At 40.2% G+C, this 18,924-nt stretch overlaps 1 protein-coding gene across 6 annotated transcripts in view; it reads right to left on the bottom strand.

Annotated features, from left to right (window-relative positions):
- Positions 1–636: 636 nt before the first annotated feature.
- The window catches only part of ELAVL1 (ELAV like RNA binding protein 1), a 51,314-nt gene continuing 33,026 nt past the window's right edge, over positions 637–18,924 (bottom strand). For 2 of the 6 annotated variants that reach the window (XM_075863526.1, XM_075863517.1), the window contains 4 exons: positions 17,177–17,280; positions 9,248–9,410; positions 6,997–7,222; positions 640–2,291 (listed from right to left, as the gene is read on the bottom strand). In XM_075863526.1, coding sequence (XP_075719641.1) covers positions 1,967–2,291; positions 6,997–7,222; positions 9,248–9,410; positions 17,177–17,280 — 818 coding nt within the window. In that variant the 3' untranslated portion in view covers positions 640–1,966. Of the gene's footprint in view, positions 2,292–6,996; positions 7,223–9,247; positions 9,411–17,176; positions 17,281–18,924 lie in introns of all 6 variants that reach the window. The other 4 variants (XM_075863500.1, XM_075863508.1, XM_075863536.1 and 1 more) reach the window with 4 other exon arrangements.

The raw sequence follows: 18,924 nt of genomic DNA, 5'->3' as shown, positions 1-18,924 counted from the left end.
TGCTGAGCACTGTATCTAATCCTCCTACACTGTGCAGCAGTCACTCAGAAAATGGCGGCACACAGTGTAGCAGGTTTGACGATTCAAACCCCCTCCTTCTCCTGGCACTAGCCAGAATAAGGGAGGGGGGATTGTGTGAGGACACTAGAGAGAGTGTCTACCCCAAATTTGCAGCATAAAGCAATGAGGTTGCTTTACCACATTGATCATGCTGCAATTTTTGGAAGTGCTCCCTCTAGTGCCCAGCACATGGAAATGTTATAAATTAGAATCTAATTTATAAAATTTCCTGACTTGTAAAAAAATTAAAACAATGTATAATTACTCAAATAATAATTGTTTAAACTAAAAAAAATAAATTCTAGCGACACATTCCCTTTAATAACGAACTATTTGCTAAAACATGAAACATTATCAGTTTTTATATATTTCTACATGTAAAGACTGCAAGCAGTTACTTACCAAAGTAAAATAAAATAAAAATAAACCAAAACAAAATTTGAGCAAAACAAAATCAAATTTAATGGTCTTAAATGCAAAAGTAAAACAAACAAAAAACACAAAAAAAAAAATTAATAAAAAGCAAAAGAAAATCAAGAGAAACAAAACTGAAAATTCAAGGCAGTTTGTAGAAAACTTAAGGGGATTAATTTTACTTAACTATGAATCAAACACTCAGTTAATATTTTAACCTTAAAGAAATTAAGCTTTTATAAGGAAAATGGTCAAAACTCATACAAAAAGAAACTAATGAAAAAAAGGATGCGAAAAAGCACAATGCTCAAATGTTTACAAAGGTTATTAAAACAGTAATCTTAGTTCAAAAGTCATACATTTTACTTCTACTTGAAAAGTATACACAAACTTAACTATACTGTACCAATACAAAGTGCACTATGCACAATACGTGACGCAATGGGGGAAAAAAAACAAAAAACTTTATATGAACAAAAAACTTTTCCTAGAGTTCAGTTATCGAACAGAGAACTCTTTGGTCCCACCCTGCATTTCATATGGGCTAAGAAGGAGAAAAAAAACAAAAAACAAACCTATAAAAAAGGGTGGTAGGGTTCGGGCAGGATTAGAAAATACTATTTGGCGTAAACGCCTGACTTAACTGCTATGTAGAACCATTGTTTGACCCAAACTGAAGACAGATATAAGCTTTTAAAATGGCTCTAGAGCCCAAGATAACCTTTACTTGAATATAGAAGGAAATTACGGGCATATTGTACTTTAACAAGATGACAATTACATACAATGAAAATGGCATGGAATACTGTTGCATTTCGATGAAATGCTAACTATTATCAATTTTAAAAAAAAATTCATAGTAATCTTGACAATTAATCTAGGGAGCTGCACTTACAGTAATATACACCGGTTTGTTAATACATCTCCATTTTGAGCAACCTGCCTATATAAATTAGTGAGAAGCGGAAGGGTGAAAAACAAAAAACACATGTATGTATGTAAAATATATATCATATATACACACATACATATAAACACACACATACACTTAAGCTGACATCTTGACAGCTTGATTAAAAAAATTAATTTCCAGAGTTTGGAAAATAGAAACCCACAGAGGAAACCTCCTTATAGTCTTCAAGGTTGGCGCATGCTTAAAGTTATCTCCATCGATAGGGTATATTTAATGTTAATTCATATTTTATTTGTATATTTAAAGTAAATAACTTAAGGAACTTAAAATTGGTCTAATATGATGGGATCTCAAACATTTGAACATGTAAGTTGCATCCCCAGAGTATATATATAAAAAAAAAAAAAAAAAAAAAAAAAAATTCTCCCACCTATCATTTAGACTAAGACGAAAACACACTTGTGAAAATTGGCGCAAATGAGTTTTACACTAAGGAAAAAAAAAAAAAAAAAAAAAAAAGTTTCCCAACTTTGTCAATCTGATTTCCTCTATTCCATACAAAAGACCATTAAGAGCAATTTATTTGTGGGACTTGCTGGTTTTGAAAGAAACTTGTAAGGTCTTGTCCCCTAAACGGTAGCCATTAAGACTTGCAATGGCCATGGCTGCTTCTTCATAGTTTGTCATGGTCACAAAACCAAAACCTTTGCACTTGTTGGTGTTAAAATCACGGATAACCTTCACATTAGTAACTGCGCCAAATGGACCAAACATCTGCCAGAGGATTCCTTCATCTGCGTCTTGGCCAAGGTTGTAGATAAAGATGCACCATCCAGATGTAGCACTGCTGGCAACATTCACACTAGATATACTACTCATATGATCTACACCCATAGGTGAAAACCTATTTAAAAGAAAAAAGGGAGAGAAAACAAAGAAAAAATAAAATACTGTAATATTTGTTTTTAACCCCTTAAGAACGCCACCTGTTTTGGCCTAATGGACCAGCCATTTTTTTTTTTTAATTCACATCTGATGTGTCGCTTTATAGGGCAATAACTTTGGAATGATTTTATGTTTTCAAGCGATTATGGGATTGTTTTCTTGTTATACATTGTACTTTAGTCGCAAAATTTGGTCAATACATTTACTATTTATGAAAGACACAATTTAGAATAAAGTTTTAAAAAAAATTTCCCACCCCATCTGGATTGCTGTGAGCAGATAAGCTGGTTATATCCATATGATGCGAAAAAAAAGCAGTTAAAGAGTCTGTCACCACATTATAAATGGCCTATATTCTACATAATGTGATTGGTGCTGTAATGTAGATTACAGCAGTGTTTTTTATTTAGAAAAACGATGAGTTTTGACCAAGTTATGACCTATTTTAGATTTATGCTAATGACTTTCTTAATAGACAAGTGGGCGTGTTTTTACTTTTTGACCAAGTGGGCGTTGTAAAGAGGAGTGTATGACGCTGACCAATCAGCGTCATACACTTCTCCCCATTCATACAGACATCGCTTCCAGCCAGGACGTGATGTCTATTCACAATCCCGACACTTCGGTAACGTTTGTGTGGGACTTACAGCACAGCACATCGTACTGGCTGGAGGCAATGTCTATTCACTCTCAAGACACTTCGGTAAAGTTAATGTGTGAGTAAGTGACAGCACGTCGTGATCTAGCAAGATCACTATGTGCGGAGTACATGAATGGAGAGAAGTGGATGACGTTGATTGGTCAGCATCATACACTTCTCTCCACAACGCCCACTTGGTCAAAAAGTAAGAACACGCCCAGTTGTCTATTTGTACATATTCAAATATGCATATAAAGGTGCGTTTTCTACAGAAAAAAAACGTAAATTGCAACGTGCTTGTAGATCAGACAACGAATAAAATATCGAAAAATCCATATCAAAATACTGGTGGTTAATGTGTAATTTTTGTAATATCTGGATACCATCTGTGGAGGGAGTTAAGGAAAAATGACATATCAAAAGATATATATGCACACATCAAAGTAGATAGTGAACAAGTAGCAAGTAGTTGTGCACCATCTACTCTGATGTATCTCTTGATATGTAATTTCTCCTTAACTACCTCTGTCAGGTCCGTATTTCACACCGAATAACCACCTTTGTAAATTGAAAGCTGAAGGCATGCCTGGAGAGAAGTACACCACACAGAGTAATGTTTGGTACAGCTTCCCTCTCAAAGCCAGGAGGAAGACTGAAAATGTTTTATTCAGAACAAAGAAACACAGAAAGAGACACATGCCTCCTCCCCAGAGATGTGGGAGTGCCCAAGCCCCCACCAGTTTCTCAGACTCACTCTTCTTGCATTCCAGGGGCCGGTGTCTTCCATAGGAGTGTCCGTCATGAACAAAGAACTGGTTATATATGTCAGTGTATTACACAAAGAACTGAAATGTATATACATATGTGTGAGGATAATATTTTTCAAACAATATACATAGTAATGATCCCTGACACCTCCACAGATGGTATCCAGATATTGCAAAAATTACACATTAACCACCAGTATTTTGATATTGATATGGATTATTCGATATTTTATTAGTTGTCTGATGATCTGCAACCTCTGAGCAATTTACGTTTTTCTGTAGAAAACGCAACTCTTCTAGGCATATTTGAATATGTACAATGTGTAATACACTTCATGAAAAATTTTCCCCCTTTGACCCTAAAGAGACTGTCACCACATTATAAGTGCCCTATCTCCTACATAAGGAGATCAGCTCTGTAATGTAGGTGACAGTAATGCTTTTTATTTAAAAAAAACGATCTATTTTCACAACGTTAGGAGCGATTTAAGTTTATGCTAATGAGCTTTCTTAATGCCCAAGTGGGCGTACTTTTACTTTCGACCAAGTGGCCGTTGTACAGAGGAGTGTATGTTGCTGACCAATCGGCATCATGCACTCCTCTCCATTCATTTACACTGCACTAGCGATATAGATATATCGCTATGTGCAGCCACATACACAAGCCCTAACATTACTACAGTGTCCTGATAATGAATACACATGACCATCCAGCCTGGACGTCATGTGTACTCAGAATCCTGACACTTCTGAATCTTTTTTGTGAGATTTCGGCAAGTGAAACGAAATCTAGCGCACGAGACACATGTGGGACATTTCTAAAAACTGCAGAATCTGGCCAATACATATTTAGTGGTGTTTCTCTGGTAAAACCGGTGTTGCAGAAATTCAATTTTAATCAATTTTTTTCTGTAAGAAAAATGAAATTTGCCAATTTCCCCTCCACTTTACTTGAATTCCTGTGAAACGCCTAAAGGGTTAAGAAACTTTCTATATACTGTTTTGAATACTTTGAGCAGTCTCGTTTTTTTTAAAATGGGGTGTTTATAATACATAGGCCCCTCAAAGCCACTTCAGAACTTGACTGGTAGCTAAAAAAAAAAAAAAAAAAATGCTTGAAATTTTCTTGAAAACATGGGAAATTGCTGTTTATGTTCTAAGCCTTAACATCCTTGAGAAATAAAATAATGTTCAAAAAATGATGCCAATCTAAAGTAGACATGTGGGAAATGTTAATTGGTGACTATTTTGTGTGGTATAACCATCTGCCTTACAAGCAGATACATTTAAATAAAAAAATATGCACATTTTTCACAAATACCCACTCAATGTATTGATCAAATTTTACCGCTAGCATAAAGCCCAATGTGACACAAGAAAACAATCTCAGAGTTGCTTGGATAGGTCACAAAGTGAAAAATGGCAGATTTGAAAAATGGGCTCTGAGCCTTAACCTCTTAAGGACGCAGCCTAATTTGGGCCTTATTCTAGGCTGCCGCCTTTTCACGGCAGCCTAACCAGAGTCCTGCACAGGCTGGAGCGGGTGCTCGGCTGTCTGACGACAGCTGGACTCCTGCTCCAAAGGTACCGAACGAAGTTTCCTTAGATCGCGGCTGTTTAACCGTTTAAATCATTAGCGACCACTGCACCTGAGTAGTTTACAGAGGGAGGGAGCTCCCGCTGTCACCCAATTGCGATCCATATGTGGCGGGGGCCTAACCAATTTATTAGGCCAGAGGCATGGTCTAATAGATTGAATGTCCGTTTTACACAGACAGGCAATAATGCTTTGGTATACGAAGTATACAATAGCATTATATAAGCGATCAAAAGATTGCACAGTGAAGTCCCCTAGAGGGACTGAAAAAATAATGTTAAATAAAAATTAATAAAAAGGTACACAGAAGAAAAACAAAAACATTTTATTTTCATAAACAGTTCGGTTTAGTAAAAGTGTAAAAAACAAATAAAAAGTATACATATATGGTATCGGTGCGACCGTAATTACCCCAAAAAATGAAGCATATTATTTAAACCGCAAGCTGAATGTTGTAGAAATGAAACGCAACAAAAAGGGTAAAATTGCTATTTTTTTTTCCATTCCCACCACCGAAAATAGTAATAAAGTTTAACCAATAAGCCCCATGTACCCCAAACCGGTAGCAATGAAGTCCTGAAAAAACAAGCCCTCATATGAAGACATCGACTGAAAAAAAATAAATATAAAATAAAAAAAAAAAAAAAAAAGATATGGCTCTTGGAAAGCGGCGATGCAAAATAGAATTTTAGTAGTAAAACAAAAGCTATAAATGTTTGATATTGTCGTAATCCTACCGACCCATAGAATAAGGGTAGCATTTTATTTATACTGCATGGTGAACAGCGTAAATTTAAAATGCGTAGAACAATGGCTAAACTGCTGTTTTTTTATATTGTGTGTTTGTGTTTTACTGTTTCTTATTTTTACACTTTTTCTTCCCTATGGGGGCTGCCATTTTTTGTTCCATTTCTGTGTGTGTCGATTAACGACACACACAGACATGGAATACGGCAGCCACAGTCCCATAGGGACTGCGAACGGCTCCCGTCCCATTGACTGCCGTGTACGGCGTCTGTGTGGGAACTGCGCATGCGCCGCTCCCACACAGTCCTATTCGAAATTGGCGCCGTCCGGCGCCATTTTCCTGTGGACCGGAAGTCGCGGCCGGACAGTAATATTACTACTTCCGGTCGCGGCTTCCGGACTTGTGCACATGGAACAGCGGCAGCAAACGGAGCGGACGGGCCGGAGGGAGCCGCGGCGGCAGGAGCAGGTAAGAGATTTCAATGTATGTTAGTGTTTGTGTGTGTTTACTACTGTATGTAAACCTACTACACTGTGGGTTACCTCAAAAAATGGCGACACACAGTGTAGGAGGTTAAACCTTTCAAACCCCTCGTTTATCCCGGCACTAGCCAGGATAAAGGAGGGGGGGATGCTGAGAGCTCACTAGAGCGAGGGCTTTTAACCCAATGTTGCAATGCTGCAATTTGGGAACAGCCCCATCTAGTGGCCAAAAATGGGTAGTATTATAAATTAGAAATAATTTATAATATTTCCTGGCTCGTGCCAAAAAAAAAAAAATATTTGAACAATGTTTAATCACCCACACTAAATTTTTTAAAAAAAAACATGTTTTTCTGGCAACACATTCCCTTTAAGGCCCAGAATGCATGCAGGGGGTAAAAGGGTTAATTACTGCTAGCCAATACATTACCTGAATCTTTGAGCCTGGTGGTGAACGGGGCCTCCAAACCGCCGTGCTGGAGAATGGCACAGCTGAGAAAGAAGTGCCATGTTTTTATTCTGGTTTGGATTAGCAGCAAACTTCACTGTGATAGGTTCAGATGAGCCTGGTGGCTTATGGCCATTGAAGCTGGCAATTGCCTCTTCTGCTTCTGATCGTTTGTCAAACCGTATAAAAGCAACTCCACGGGATAAACCTGAAAATAGGAAGGTGTAAAAATACCAATTAGCAACCATTAGGTTCACATATTTCCATTAAAAAACATTTCAATAATTTAAAAAGAAAGATTCCTGATAAAAAAAAAAAAATATATGAGATGGTGAACGAAGTGTTAAGAAAATTTCTCAATGCAGCTGCTATCAAAAACGCTGAAATACTGAGGAATAACTATACATTAGGAATAACTTAAAGGGGTTATTTTACCACAGCTTATACTGCCAAACCCTTGCTTTCTCTATGCCTTGAAGTGTCTCCAACACAACACTTCCAACCTCTTCCCCTCCATGTCATACTATAGTTTTTGAGCGGTATTCCTCTCTGCCGGCTCTCTCCAATTCTCCGTTCTCTCCGAGATAGTGGGCGGAACCTAACAGCTATCATGTCTTCTATACACAGCACAGAGAATATTGCTCTCCTATATCTATCACATATATATCAGCAGGAACAGTGTGAAAAATTACACAGTACAGACCATTGTAGCTTAGTGATAGTGTCTGCCTGCCTCTTTCACTTGTCTTCCTCCCCTCTCCGTCGACTTCTATGGGCAGCCGTAACCTGATCTTTCAGAAAGCTGAGAGTCTGTCTTGTAGAAGGGTGATATTACACGGCCCTAAGTGGGCACCGATCAACGAGACCGCTCATTAATCAGCGCTCCTTTCACAAGGAGCCAGTATGAGGTTACTCCGAGCGATCGTTACTCCGATCGCTCGTACCCATACATTTCTTTCATGTGTCCCTATTTACATGAAGACGTGCTGCAGACAACGCTAATAGTTTTATGGTGTAAAAGGGCCTTAACCCGTTAGTGACCACCCCATAGTATTTTTACTTCGGTCACTTAACGGGCCTTATTATGATGTTAGTATCGATCTCACCCGTTTAAGCCTTCAGATGCGGTGCTCAATAGCGTGCACCGCATTTGAGTGGTTTTAGGGAGAGGGAGGGAGCTCCCTCTCATCCCACTGACACCCGGCAATAAGATCGCCGAGTGTCTGTCTCCGATGGCAGCCGGGTGCCTAATAAACGCCCCCAGGTCTGCCTGTCGTGAATGCCTTCTAGATCATGCCTCAGGCATGACCTAGCAGATGCCTGTCCGTTTAACACAGAAAGGCATAACACACTGCAATACAGAAGTATTGCAGTGTATTATAAATGCGATCGGATAATCGCATAGTGAAGTCCCCTAGTGGGACTAGTGAAAAAAAAAATGAAAACACACACTATTCCCCCTTACAAACTGCTTTATTATTAACAAAATGAAGTAAAAAAGTTACACATATTGGTATCGCCGCATCCGTAACGACCCCAACTATAAACTTATTACATCATTTAACCCGCACGGTGAACGTCGTAAAAAAATAAAAGAAACCATGCAAAAATTGCCGTTTTCTTTGAATCCAGCCTGAAAAAAAAATGTGATAAAAAGTGATCAAAAAGTCGCACCGATAAAAACTACAAGTCTTCCCGCAAAAAAAAAGCCCTCATACAATTGCATCGGCGGGAAAATAAAAACATTACGGCTTTTCAAATATGGACACAAAAACAAATAATTTTGGAAAAAATTTTTTCACTGTGTAAAAGTAGTAAAACATACAAAAACGATAAAAATTTGGTATCGTTGCAATCGCAACAACCCACTGAATAAAGTTAGTGTTATTTATACCCCACGGTAAACGGCATAAATTTAGTACGCAAAAAAGGGTGGCGAAATTGCTGTTTTGTCTACGCAAAAACAAAGTGTATAGCTCTTTCAATGAGACGATGGAAACTTAAAAAATGGCTTGGTCATTAAGGTCTAAAATAGGCTGGTCATTAAGGGGTTAAGACAAGACAGAGAAAGCAGTAAATTCAGAGAGTGAACAGTTAGGAGGGGGAGCCTGATAAGTAGAGAAAGAGGCATTTTTCTCTAAGATACATTACAAAACTTTCCAATATTGGCTTATACTATTGATTTCATTGTTATATTTAACAAAGATAAATAAAAAAAATGTTCACTACCTACACTGCTTACCAGTAGCCTGATCAACAAGAACGCGAGAATTAATTATGCGGCCAAATCCGGAAAACATATCTTCAACGTCTTTCTGTGTCATCGTCCTGGGAAGTCCACTGATGTACAAGTTTGCATCCTTGATATTTTCTGAACTTGGACGGGCAAATGATACCTCAAATTGAAGAAAAAAAAAAAAGCAAAAGTTATCTTTTGGCTGTAAAAATATATTGAATAATTACATTTTTTTATGCTCTAAAATTCAAAAAGCAGAATTTCATGTAACACAGTAACGTTGCAGAGAGCACATATGCGGATAATCTCTGATAAACAGCGAAATCTCAATATTTTACCTGCAATAAACCATGCACAGTACTCGAGATTGCAACACCTGGTAACATATGCTGTAATGTTACGAAATAAATGTCATTTAATCGCTTATATTATCGCTTTCATTAGTAGCATATACATTAGAATATGTTCTGCTTCCAACTTTTCAGTTAATAGAGAAACTGTGGGATCAATTCTCTTTTAGGCTGGGTTCACACGACCTATTTTCAGACGTAAACGAGGCGTATTATGCCTCAATTTACGCCTGAAAATAGGGCTACAATACGTCGGCAAACATCTGCCCATTCATTTGAATGGGTTTGCCGACATACTGTGCCGACAACCTGTCATTTACGCGTCGTCGTTTGACAGCTGTCAAATGACGACGCGTAAATTGACTGCCTCGGCAAAGAAGTGCAGGACACTTCTTTGCAACGTAATTTGAGCCGTTCTTCATTGAAGTCAATGAAGAGCAGCTCAACATATACGAGCGTCACAGACGCCTCGTATATTACGAGGAGGAGCATTTACGGCTGAAACGACGCAGCTGTTTTCTCCTGAAAGCAGGCTGTCATTTCAGAGGTAAAAGCCACTTCTAGTGTGCACATACCCTTATAATAAATGGAATCACTCCAGTTAGGCCCCATGAACACGACCTAATTTTGAATCTGTAATTACGTGGAAAATTGCAGACCTATTCATTCCTATTGGCCACGAACACCTTTCCATACATTTATGGATTTGTGTCCGGGGCATAGAAATGATCCGCAAAATATAGAAGACGTCCTATTCTTGTCCGCAATTGCTGAATGGACTCGTCCATAGAAGTCGTAGTCTATGGGCGCTTCCGCAATTATGGAAGACTACGGATGTGCATCCGTATTTGACAGTAAAAATCCTTACGGTACAGTACATGAGGCCCTACAGTGCACTAACAATATATATTTTAATATATTACAGAGAGGCTCCTAAAAGAAAGATCAGACGCACCAGCTGTGCAGTCAGACATCAGATTAATGGCTGCGGTTTTCAGCCAACAGCAGGTTTGGAGAGATTTAGCGTATGTTCACAAGGCTTATTTTGAAGCAGAAAAGCCTGGTTTTGTTTTAAGCTCCAAAATACACTTGAAATAAAACTGCAAACAGTTTCCCATTGATTTCAATGAGAAATACACTGGGCTGTTCACATGAGGCTTATTTTTACGATCAAAATAAGTTTCAAATTAAGATACTTTATTTTCAGCCACTTTTTATTCTACAAGTGAACATACCCTTAAAGTGCCAAGTAGCCAGTGCACCAACCAATATGCAATGGACACTTAGGGATGAGTCACACGACAGGTATAGTGTGACAGACGTTTAACAGCATTCACACAGCTGCATTAAAATCAATAGAAGTCTATGGGGCTATTCACACTGCCTTTTTTTTTTTTTTTTTAAATGCACCATGTGAACGTTCTATGAAAAAAATAGGACATCTCCTATTCCTGCCCATTTTTCCAGATCTCCCAATAGACTCAAGTCGATGAGGAATCCATGAAAACTGGTCCCGCACAGATGCAAAAACCGGCCGTGACGGCAGTTTTTAACCTTGTGTGTTTTATTTTCTATTGTTGCCTGTATTTATTGTTGGACCACTAAGACCCTGATCACACAGTTGACATGCCGTTTTTTTCCCCCGCGCGAGCTGCTAAAAGCCATCTGGGGAAAAATGCCTCTGCCCCCGTTGAAGTCAATCAGGGGGAGTAATTTCGGCCGCTTTTTGGTGCGGATTCAGAAGCGGTTTCCACATAAAAAAAAAAAACAAAAAAAAAACCTGTGCTAACCGTGCCTATAGCTACTTATAATCGGCTGCTATAGATGTCTCACTGGCGCCGACTACATAGAATATTTGGTCTACACGTAAGTTTTATCCTACTCATTGACTGCTTTGACGCTGCAATACATTCTGTACTTATTTTGCTGTCCTGTTGTATTTAAAAGGTGCCAACCGAAAATTATGGCGGTGATGTCAGGAATATCATAAGGAACTACAGATTAAATACTTTCCTAATAGAATACAAAAAATAAATATCCAAAATGCATTCCTCACAAAAAAAAAACCACAACTGTATTAGGGTTATTTCAAACAGAGTGGATACGCTGCGCAAAAGTACAGTGTATCTCCCCTGGCAGCCGCAGGGAATTCCAGCCAAAAAAGCGCATCAAGTTGCGGTGCAGTTTTCCGGTCTGAATCTGCACTGCGGAAAACTGCATGTAAAAAAAAAAAAAAATTCATGGCAACGTGTCCCTCTGCAGTCTGACCTCCTGAGATGGTTTCATCCCATGTGGCCGGCCAGGACGAAGCAGCACAGAATTCTGGGTACTAGGGTTTCAATTTTTACCGCGGAATCGCAGCTTTTCCACCATACTAATCGCAACATCTGCTATTTGTTGCGGGTTTTACCTCCCCATTGAATTCTATAAGGAAAACCTGCAACAAAGAAGCAGCGATTACGCAAATACAATGGACATGCTGCAGATTTAATATAACGCACCGCGGGTCAATTTCTGAAAAAAATATCCGCTTATCATTTACGCAGCATGTAGATTTGTTCAAATCTCATCCACTCTGCTGCTACTGTATTATGCTGCCGATTTTTTCACTACTTGTAAACTTACCCTTACACTAAACAAGCGGTTATGCAGCAAGAATCTTCTGGCACTACACTAAAGTAATCGGTTTTCTAGTTATGAGCCTTGCAATGCCGTTTAGAATGTGATCAAATCAATAACATGTACTTGCCTCGGTCCCACCCGATCTTAGAATACACAAAAACAGGGATCTGCATGCCGTAGAACAGAATACCATCGAAGATCTTGGGATGACAAAGAATCTGAACCCTAGACTTATTTTTGCATCTATCCCTTTTTCAAAAGAAAATGATAGAAGCTGCCATGACGACATTTTGAATATCTAGCTCAAAATTATGACATTTTATATCATCATCAAGACTTAAATTAGACAAAGCTAAAAGTAAAATTGCACAGTGAAAGGCGTGCATGCATAATGCTAGCGTTAAAACGTCTCAAATTGGATTAGATGCCTAAGGCCTTATTCACACGACAGTGAAAAACGGCCATGTGATGGCCGTCCTTTTAATGGCCTTCACATGGCCGTTTTCAGAACAATGATATTCTATGGGTGCATTCACACGGCCGTTTTTTTAACGGCCCGTGAATAATGGCCGTCAAAAAATAGGACATGTCCTATTTTTGGCCGTTTTAACGGCCTGACGGCCCCCATAGAAGTCAATGGATCCGTTTTTAACGGCTGTCAATACATGTAACAACCGTTAAAAACGGATCTGTTACATGGGGACTGGCAAGGGAACTACTAGTTCCCTTGCTGGCTATCGTTGGCACACTCACGTTTGCGGCGCTTCTTCACGTGTGGTCCCTCGTCTTCATGAGTTTGAAGGCGCCTCGATGACGTCATCGCCCCGTCGCGCTGCCTTGCCAGATCCCGTGCAGACGAGTGACCACAAGTGAAGAAGAGGAGAGACGGCGCTGCTCTCGTGAGTATGTGGCACAATCTACAGGGAGGCTGGTGTGGCATCTACAGGCAGGCTGGTGTGGCATCTACAGGCAGGCTGGTGTGGCATCTACAGGCAGGCTGGTGTGGCATCTACAGGCAGGCTGGTGTGGCATCTACAGGCAGGCTGGTGTGGCATCTACAGGCAGGCTGGTGTGGCATCTACAGGGAGGCTGGTGTGGCATCATCTACAGGGAGGCAGGTGTGGCATCATCTACAGGGAGGCAGGTGTGGCATCATCTACAGGGAGGCAGGTGTGGCATCATCTACAGGGAGGCAGGTGTGGCATCATCTACAGGGAGGCAGGTGTGGCATCATCTACAGGGAGGCAGGTGTGGCATCATCTACAGGGAGGCAGGTGTGGCATCATATACAGGGAGGCGTGTGGCATCATATACAGGGAGGCGTGTGGCATCATATACAGGGAGGCGTGTGGCATCATATACAGGGAGGCGTGTGGCATCATATACAGGGAGGCGTGTGGCATCATATACAGGGAGGCGTGTGGCATCATATACAGGGAGGCGTGTGGCATCATATACAGGGAGGTGTGTGGCATCATATACAGGGAGGTGTGTGGCATCATCTACAGGGAGGCTGTAAATATTGTCTAGGTGAACATGTGACCTTCCTTTGGTTGTTTTCAGGGGCCCGGGACAAAAAAAGCCTGACCAATGAAATTCATCAGTTTTTTTTTAACGGCCATGAAAAACTGATGCAAAATGGATGTCAAACGGCCATTAAAAACGGACAGATGGACTTGAAACGGATGAAAATTTAGAGACACACTGATGCAAAATGGCCATGAAAAACTGACAGTTGATCAGTTTTAAATGGACATTTTTTTTCACTGTCGTGTGAATAAGGCCTAAGGCTATGTTCACACAGTTTTTTTTGCAGGCAGACCGAATTTTTAGGCAGATTTTGATCTGCCTGCTCGCCGTTTGTCACGTTTTTCGCCCGTGGCCATTGAGCGCCATAAGCAAAAAAACGCTGCGAAATACGCTCTCTTTGCCTCCCATTGATGTCAATTGGAGGTCAGAGACGTAAACGCCCGAAGATAGGGCATGTCGCTTTTATTTCCCGCCTGCGGGAAAAACAGCCTCTGCCTCCGATTCAAATCAATGGGAGGCATTTTCGGACGTTTTTTGGCCCGTTTCGATACGGTTTTCACGGAAAAAAAAAATTGTGTGAACTGGCCCTAAACTTGCTTTCTGCGTAGAAATTTGACACCTTTTTTTTTACACCATCAAAGAAGGCAGGGCTTAGCAAATTGGGCAGGACCATCGTGGCGTGAATTATAGAGCATATCTACGCCAGCCCCTAGCAGGCACGTTACTCCGACTTTCAATAAATTGGAACGCCAGTCTTAATAAATTTCCCCCATTTGCCGGTATAGTCAAAGAAGGTGGCATCACTATGGACGACATGTTTTGCTCTCCAAAGAATGACTGGCAGGGCAGCTAGGAAAACGGTGGCAAACAGGGAAAGCGTTTGTAAGGCCAACATACCAGAAACTAATATTTTACTATATTAAGCAAAAGAAACACTTTTAAAAGGGTATGTCCAGAGTTTTTTTGACAAGCAGAATTTATTTTTTTTTGTCTCCGATTCCAATTGGAATCAACAGGAGCCAGATTTGGGGCGTTTTTTTTACGCTGATTCGACGCACAAAAAGTGTCAGAATTGTGAACGTGACCTTATACTTGGGTAAAGCCAAAATGTGCAGAAGTGCAGCTATGAAGTCTTTCCATTCAGGAGTCTAAGGGCTTGTCCACACACACACAACGCAATTGCTGCAGAACTTCAGTTGAAAGTCAAACTTTCCGCTGCAGCAAAAATGCACCATTTCCTGCAGAAAATGGTGCGTATTTTGCTGCGTTCTTTTACAACGCAAGGAAATGGTGACATCTCCAATGAAAAACGCAGCAACTCTGTCCACGTTCCGCAGCAGGAATTGACAAGCGCGGTCCGAAGACTACGCACCGCAGGTTAATTTTGGCTCAGAATTTCTATGCCGCGTGTGAATAAGATTTGTTACATCTCATCCATTATGCTGCTACTGCATTCTGCTGCATTTCTTCCGTCCGCAATTCTTGACAGAAAAAAAAACCGCAGCAATTCCGTTGCGTGTGGACGAGACCTAAGAACAGTGGGTGACCAGTTATATGGAAGCTGCTACAGTGTATGCGATCCAATGTTCAGAAGCCGGTGTGAAACAGCTGAACAGAATTAGAGAAAACCAAACAAACCGAAAAAAAAAAAGGAAAACTTTCTGGGAGACTACAAGAAAGCGTCTGCCCTTGAATAGCATTTTTCTTCGGCCCCATGCACACAACCGTAAAAAATCTCTGCAATTACGGACCTATTCAGTTCCATTGGCCGCGGACACCTTTCCGTATCGCTAGGAATAGGTGTCCGTGCCGTAGAACTGTACCGCAAAAGATCGAACATGTCCTATCTTTTGCGTTTTACGGGCCACGCTCCCATAATGCGGGCTGTGGCCTGCAGCAGTCGGCGGCCGGCCATAGCAGGACGTGCGCATGAGGCCTTAATCTTTAGTGATCATAGCTCGGTTTTCCTGATCAAGCCAAAAATCCCCATGCAAAGAGGTTTAAGAGATAAAATGCTGGCCAGTGATCCAGTTTACCCCTGTCGCAAGCACGCTGCTAGGAAACATTGGAGAGCTTGTCAGCCGTGCGCCCTGCCGCACAATTCAATTTCTATGGCAATGACAAACTGCCAAGCTCTCCGAAGTTTCAGGAAACCCGTTCTGTAGGGTCCCAGCGGTTGTAGAACAAAAGATTTAAAAATTATCACCTATCCAGTGCATAGGTGACAGCTTCTTGAAGACTGACTACCCTTTAACTAAATCTATATCTTTGCAGGAGGATTTGAAGCTTAAAAGGGAACCTGTCAGCAGTTTTGAGTCCTCAAAACAACCAGCAGTGCTATATGGGGAGTGGAGAGAGCAGCTTAATCATACATATGCGGTCAGTCATGCAAGTTGCATACCGAAAAATCTTTATTTTGGCGAGTGCCACGGAGGGGGTCTCTTAAGTACAGTGCTCGGGGGCTCCCTGCACGGAATGCCGACAGCCCCTCCCCTTTGCGTGATTGCTTTAGCGTACAATCAGATGATCACTAGAGCAGTCACTCACTGCAGAGTGTGACTGAAAATATAGGTACAGTTATACTACACTAAAAACTGCTAATATGTTCCCTTTGTACGCCAAGGGCTATAAAAATATTTTAAGAAATTAAATAAGCCCAGGATGCTGCACATTAAAACCAAATGATGAGTAAAAGGTGAAGATTCACTTTAAGGACCTATTACTTAGTATTTTTTTGTTATTTTAGCAGGAAGATGTTTACTTATGGGAGAGGTAGAATTCTACAGCATAACAAATACAAAGGGTGAAACCATGACAAGTCTGCATGTAAGGGTGTGTTCACATCAGCGTCAGTGAGTTCAATGGTGAGGGAAACGGAAGTTTCAGTTTGACTCTCCGCTGAGGAGTTAACCTGACGGAAACCTCAGACGCAACGCCTCAGCGGAAACTAATGCTGATGTGAACAGGCCCCAACATGTGGATTTTCAGACAATTCCGGGGTGGAAATTTTCTGCTCCACTATAAAACAAAAAGTATCCTAGACTAACACAATTAAATTAGGTTTCTACCCAAGACCTGGTTCTGAATAGGCTCTGAAAGCAATGCATGTGATCAGCAATAAGGGAAAGAAAGAATTACCAAAGCGAAAATTAGTCCATGAAATAGACAAAAATGGAGCCTTAGGTTCAAAAACACCATATGTGGAAAGTTACATACTCTGAGGTAATAATATTGCAACAATGAAACGGGTCTGCTTACAAGGTAGTCCAGTAGAAGGCAATATACCGGTGTCGTTCAAGTAGAAAGAACAGGAGCACAGAGCCCTAAAACCATAAGAGGCCTTAAGCGATAGCCGTTGCGGAGCCAAAAATATCCAGTTGAAGGACTCTGCTCTTTGTTTAAGGTTTATAAGATATATATTCACCTTTATAGTTTTTGATTGCAGTCTCAATCCATTAAGTGTGTTTATTGCTCTTTCAGCATCTTTAGCATTTAAGTAATTCACAAAGCCATATCCTAAGCTGTGCCCTGCAAAAGGAAAAAAACAAAAAAACAAAAACAAAATAAAAAACACAATTAAGAAAAAAAAAAAAAAAAACAAATAAAAAAATAAATAAATGAAAGTAAAAAAAAATAGTCCTCCCTGAATTGATGACATACACAGTAGAAAAATCTGGAAAGTTAAATGCCGTAATCTGCAATTCTAGTTAAAGAACTGGCTGCCAAAATGATCAAAATAATTGTCAAACATTCATCTGGTAAAAATTTCACCAGCAATATGTATTCACGGCTAGACTTTATTTCTTTCCTCTCAAGTATTAGTATGAATCTGGAAACAAAGGAAGTTAAAATTTCGTAGTTACATTACGTATAATAGGATAGCTGCCCTCATATATAAAAATAAAAAAATCAGTTCCTTAAACAAATTTACTTCTCAGGAGTACACACATTTCTAATTTAAAAAAATGCAAAAATGACAGCTACAAAAAGGTAAAGAGACCACGCATTTTGAACCTGGCGTGTGAACCCAACCTCACTGTAGATCATCTGTCATGTGATGGATACACAGGTGCTCAGCTCATTACAGCACAGTTAACCATACTCTGTCCAGTAACCAGCCTTGCACCTGTGTGTCCATCACACGACCACGATCCACTGGAGAAAAACAATGGAAAAACCAAAATAAAAGTTAAAAAGTTACACATATTTGGTATCGCCGCGTCCGTAACGACCACGACTATAAAGCTATTACATTACTTAACCCGCACGGTGAACTAGGGATGTCACGATACCAGAATTTGGACTTCGATACCGATACTTCGTTTAGTATTGCGATTTCGATACCAATTTCGATACTTTGCCAACAGTAATAAAAAAAAAAAATCTTCCGTTTTCTGAGGTGAGGCGCGACGTGTGATGAATTTTCAACACGCCTCACATTAATAGTAATTAATCCCATCATGTTTCTCAGTCATAATGGGTTAATGTGCGAGGTACATGATGGGGTTAATTACTATTAATGTGAGGCACATGGAGGTTAAATTCATCATCACACCTCATGCCCCACAATAAGTGATAGAAAGCAGTTTTAATTTCATTTTTTTACAGCGTACACATCATAAATGATGCAAAAAAATTGTTGTGCGCGCCATTACTGAATGTGTGAATATTTTATGTGTTGAGACTTATTTTAATGTTTATTGTAAAAAAGGTGTATGTGTATTTTTTTTTAAATTTAACAATACTTTGTTTTTACTTTATTTTTAAACTTTAATGTACTGACATATATCAGATATGTGCCAGTACATTAGCCTGTGGACAGATAATACACAGGCAGTTGTTAGGACATACTTGGGTATGTCCTAACAACATGAAATATGGTAAGACAGCCCTGGGGTCCGTCAATAGACCCTGAGCTGTCTGCCCATATATGGTATGGCCCTCGATCGCGTCACAGGAATTCCCTGTGACGCGATCCAGGGGCATCCCCCCTTCTCATTTTCTCCTGAATGCTGCAGTCAGCTGTGATCGCAGCATTCAGGGAAATAACGGCGGAGAGGAGAGGTTTCTCTGATCTCCGCCGTTATAGAGCGGGGCTACGGCTGTGTAATACAGCCATTGCCCCGCTCCTGACAGGAAGTGCGCGCGTGCGGTCAGCATAAGGAGGTGCTG

Source organism: Rhinoderma darwinii, chromosome 1, assembly GCF_050947455.1.
Source record: "Rhinoderma darwinii isolate aRhiDar2 chromosome 1, aRhiDar2.hap1, whole genome shotgun sequence".
Classification (NCBI taxonomy): Eukaryota; Metazoa; Chordata; class Amphibia; order Anura; family Rhinodermatidae; genus Rhinoderma; species Rhinoderma darwinii.
The sequence above is the reverse complement of the archived record's forward strand: the minus strand, read 5'-3'. Positions and strand labels throughout refer to the sequence as shown.